The sequence below is a fragment of the Bison bison genome, unplaced genomic scaffold (assembly GCF_000754665.1).
Source record: "Bison bison bison isolate TAMUID 2011002044 unplaced genomic scaffold, Bison_UMD1.0 scf7180017864180, whole genome shotgun sequence".
Lineage (NCBI taxonomy): Eukaryota > Metazoa > Chordata > Mammalia > Artiodactyla > Bovidae > Bison > Bison bison.
The window spans coordinates 15,425,182-15,428,728 of NW_011494752.1; the positions used below are offsets into that span (position 1 = coordinate 15,425,182).

Below are 3,547 nucleotides of genomic sequence, written 5' to 3' on the forward strand. Positions count from 1 at the left end.
GTTGGATCTCCTTGCAGTCCAAGGGACTCTCAAGAGTTTTCTCCAACACCACAGTTCAAAAGCATCAATTCTTCGGCGCTCAGCCTTTTTCACAGTCCAACTCTCACATCCATACATGACCACGGGAAAAACCATAGCCTTGACTAGACAGACCTTTGTTGGCAAAGTAATGTCTGTGCTTTTCAATATGCTATCTAGGTTGGTCATAACTTTCCTTCCAAGAAGTAAGCGTCTTTTAATTTCATGGCTGCAGTCACCATCTGCAGTGATTTTGGAACCCCAAAAAATAAAGTCTGACACTGTTTGTTTCCACTGCTTCCCCATCTATTTCCCATGAAGTGATGGGACCAGATGCCATGATCTTCGTTTTCTGAATGTTGAGCTTTAAGCCAACTTTTTCACTCTCCACTTTCACTTTCATCAAGAGGCTTTTTAGTTCCTCTTCACTTTCTGCCGTAAGGGTGGAATCATCAGCATATCTGAGGTTATTGATATTTCCCCCGGCAGTCTTGATTCCAGCTTGTGCTTCTTTCAGTCCAGGGTTTCTCATGATGTATTCTGCATATAAGTTAAATAAACAGGGTGACAATATACAACCTTGACGTACTCCTTTTCCTATTTGGAACCAGTCTGTTGTTCCATATCCAGTTCTAACTGTTGCTTCCTGACCTGCATACAAATTTCTCAATTTATTATTTGACAGGAAAATTTTTCATTTTTCCATTTCCCTTCATTGAGTGCATGCTGTATGTCAGGTCCCAGGGCATACATGGGACTTTCAACTTTCAACTTTCCTTGAAAGTTGGAGGACAGGACCTTGAAGAATCTACGAAGAGTGACCCTGTCCTTACTGTTTTTTGTCCTGCAGGTGCTTTGGGTGAAGGAACAGTTCTCTCTAGCCGCTTTTTCTTAGGCTTTTATAGAAGTAGGGAAAGATAGAAATACTTCTGAGTGAGACATGCCTGGCTTTGCCACCTACACTACTGTGTATCTGAACCTCTGAATTTCTTCATTGGTGGTGTTTCCAGGGGTTTTTGGTGAAGATTCAATGCAATATTGAGCATGAATGGACCCAGTATAATATGTGCATAGCAGGGGCACACCACATATTAGTGTCTGGTTTGCCTTTTATTTGCTCTGAAGTCACTGGGAAAGAATGAGGCCAATGCAGAAGGGGAGTGGGCCATCTAAAATAGCATTTCTAATCTTTAGCACTCACATGGGGATTATGTTCCTGAGCCTAACAAGGAGAATAAGTTGTTACATTTTGTAACCTTATCCTTTTTCTCTTGGGGGGGGGGGAACCATGGGAATGTAAGTGAGTGGAATAATGTATTACAAAAGTGTGACTGTCACTACTTTGATAAATTGTATTACATTCTCTGTGAGATACCTCACAGTGGATACTGACTCAGCAGTATTGCAGCACTTTGCTTGAGAATGGCTGGTCTCAAATATCTCTTGAAAGCTGGGAACTCGTGATACCAACTTCCCCCTCAGCCTCAACCTCCCAGCCAGTCTCCAGTGCTATGATATTCTAGATTAGGAAAGGAACCTGATTGGGGCCAATGATGTTGAGCCATTAGGCAGATGTCTTAGTGTCTCCACTGGAGTTCTCTGTGGAAGCTGAGAGCTGAGATGCTGTCAAGGGAGCAGTTTGTGCGGTCTCTAAAGCGTTCTCCCCACATGCTCATCCCCTCAGGCTGCTTTGACATTCCCACTCCATTTCTCTGGATTCTGTCTGTAGCACTATCTTGTTCAGGATCTCATTCAGCAGACTTTCTTCTGGCCTTCTCTAGGTACCACCCAGTCTTTGGACCCAGACCTCCTCCTCATTTTCTTAGGCCCTCACTCCCAAATTTTTTCCCTTTAATCAATCAAACAAACTGTCTTAGTCCACGTTCCCCATTGATCTTTCCTTAGGATCTTGGGGGATTTGTGGAGGGTGAGGATAATTCGTAGGCTTGAATGTAGCTATACAAACCTCTGTTCTCTTCACTCTGCAGCTTTGTCTCAGTAAAGGACCTCAGGACCCACCAGCGTCTCCCATGCTGCAGCCACTTGTCCTGGAGCAGTACTGTGTATCAGGCTTGGGCCCAAGAGGCTGGACCACGTGGGGTTCCTCTGCCCCGGGAGCGACTGTTACTTTTAGGGACACTTACCGACCTATCAGGGAACTTGGAACAAGAGTGCAGGAATGGAAGCCTCTATATAAGAGATAACACTGGTGCCCTGGATTGTGAGGTGAGTAGGAAGGGGGTGGTCAAATGCCTCAGATCCTAATAAGAATGGCATCTAGGGAGCAAGACAATTAAGTCTCTGAGGGAACAAAGATGGAGCAGGATGGATTGGGCGCCAGGATCCTGATTAATCCTTGCCTTTGGTCTTTTCTAGCTCATAGATCTGGACCTTTCTTGGTTGGGCCATCTCTTTCTGTTCCCCAGCTGGAGTTACCTCCCTTCTCCGATGAAGTCTCCAGGAGAGGGGCACGTGGAGCTCTGGGGTACCCCCGTGCCAGTATTTCCTTTGACCATCAGCCCTGGCCCTCTCACCCCCATCCCTGTTGTCTACCCAGAAATGGCTTCCCGCCTGCTCAGGTACAGGTAATTCTTCCATCCAAGGGAGGAGGGAGCATTGTAAAACTGGGAGGACAGTGGATCAGTGGAAGGAGGGAAAGAAAGGCATAGAAAGCAATATAGATGGAATGTTCCAAATCAGGGAAATGATGGAGGATTCTTCAAGAAAAGCCTTATCTAAGGGCAGGTAGAGTTTGAAGGAAGCTTTTAGAATAATGGCTTTGGGCTATGGAAATTTTACATCCCTATTTCTCTTCAAGAAAATTAGAGATACCAAGGGAACATTTCATGCAAAGATGAACTCAGTAAAGGACAGAAATGGTATGGACCTAACAGAAGCAGAAGATATTAAGAATACACAGAAGAACTGTTCCAAAAAGGTCTTCACGACCCAGATAATCATGGTGTGATCACTCACCTAGAGCCAGATATCCTGGAATGTGAAGTCAAGTGGGCCTTAGGAAACATCACTACAAAGTTCGTAGAAGTGATGGAATTCCAGTTGAGCTATTAAACATCCTAAAAGATGATGCTGTGAAAGTGCTGCACTCAATATGGCCAGCAAATTTGGAAAATTCAGCAGTGGCCACAGGACTGGAAAAGGTCAGTTTTCATTCTAATTCCTAAGAAAGGCAATGCCAAAGAATGCTCAAACTACCGCACATTTGCACTCATCTCACACGCTAGTAAAGTAATGCTCAAAATTCTCCAAGCCAGGCTTCAGCAATACGTGAACCGTGAACTTCCAGATGTTCAAGCTGGTTTTAGAAAAGGCAGAGGAACCAGAGATCAAATTGCCAACATCTGCTGGATCATCAAAAAAGCAAGAGAGATCCAGAAAAACATCTATTTCTGCTTTATTGACTATGCCAAAGCCTTTGACTGTGTGGATCACAATAAACTGTGGAAAACTCTTCAAGAGATGGGAATACCAGACCACCTGACCTGCCTCTTGAGAAACCTGTATGCAG

General features: G+C 44.5%; 1 protein-coding gene across 3 annotated transcripts in view; it reads left to right on the top strand.

The window, feature by feature from the left end:
• Positions 1–3,547, top strand: part of CTC1 (CTS telomere maintenance complex component 1) — a 21,135-nt gene that overhangs the window by 5,672 nt on the left and 11,916 nt on the right. For 2 of the 3 annotated variants that reach the window (XM_010843043.1, XM_010843045.1), the window contains exons 3-4: positions 2,007–2,244; positions 2,395–2,603. In XM_010843043.1, the coding sequence (XP_010841345.1) occupies positions 2,007–2,244; positions 2,395–2,603 (447 nt within the window). The remainder of the gene's footprint in view (positions 1–2,006; positions 2,245–2,394; positions 2,604–3,547) is intronic. The other variant, XM_010843044.1, reaches the window with a different exon arrangement.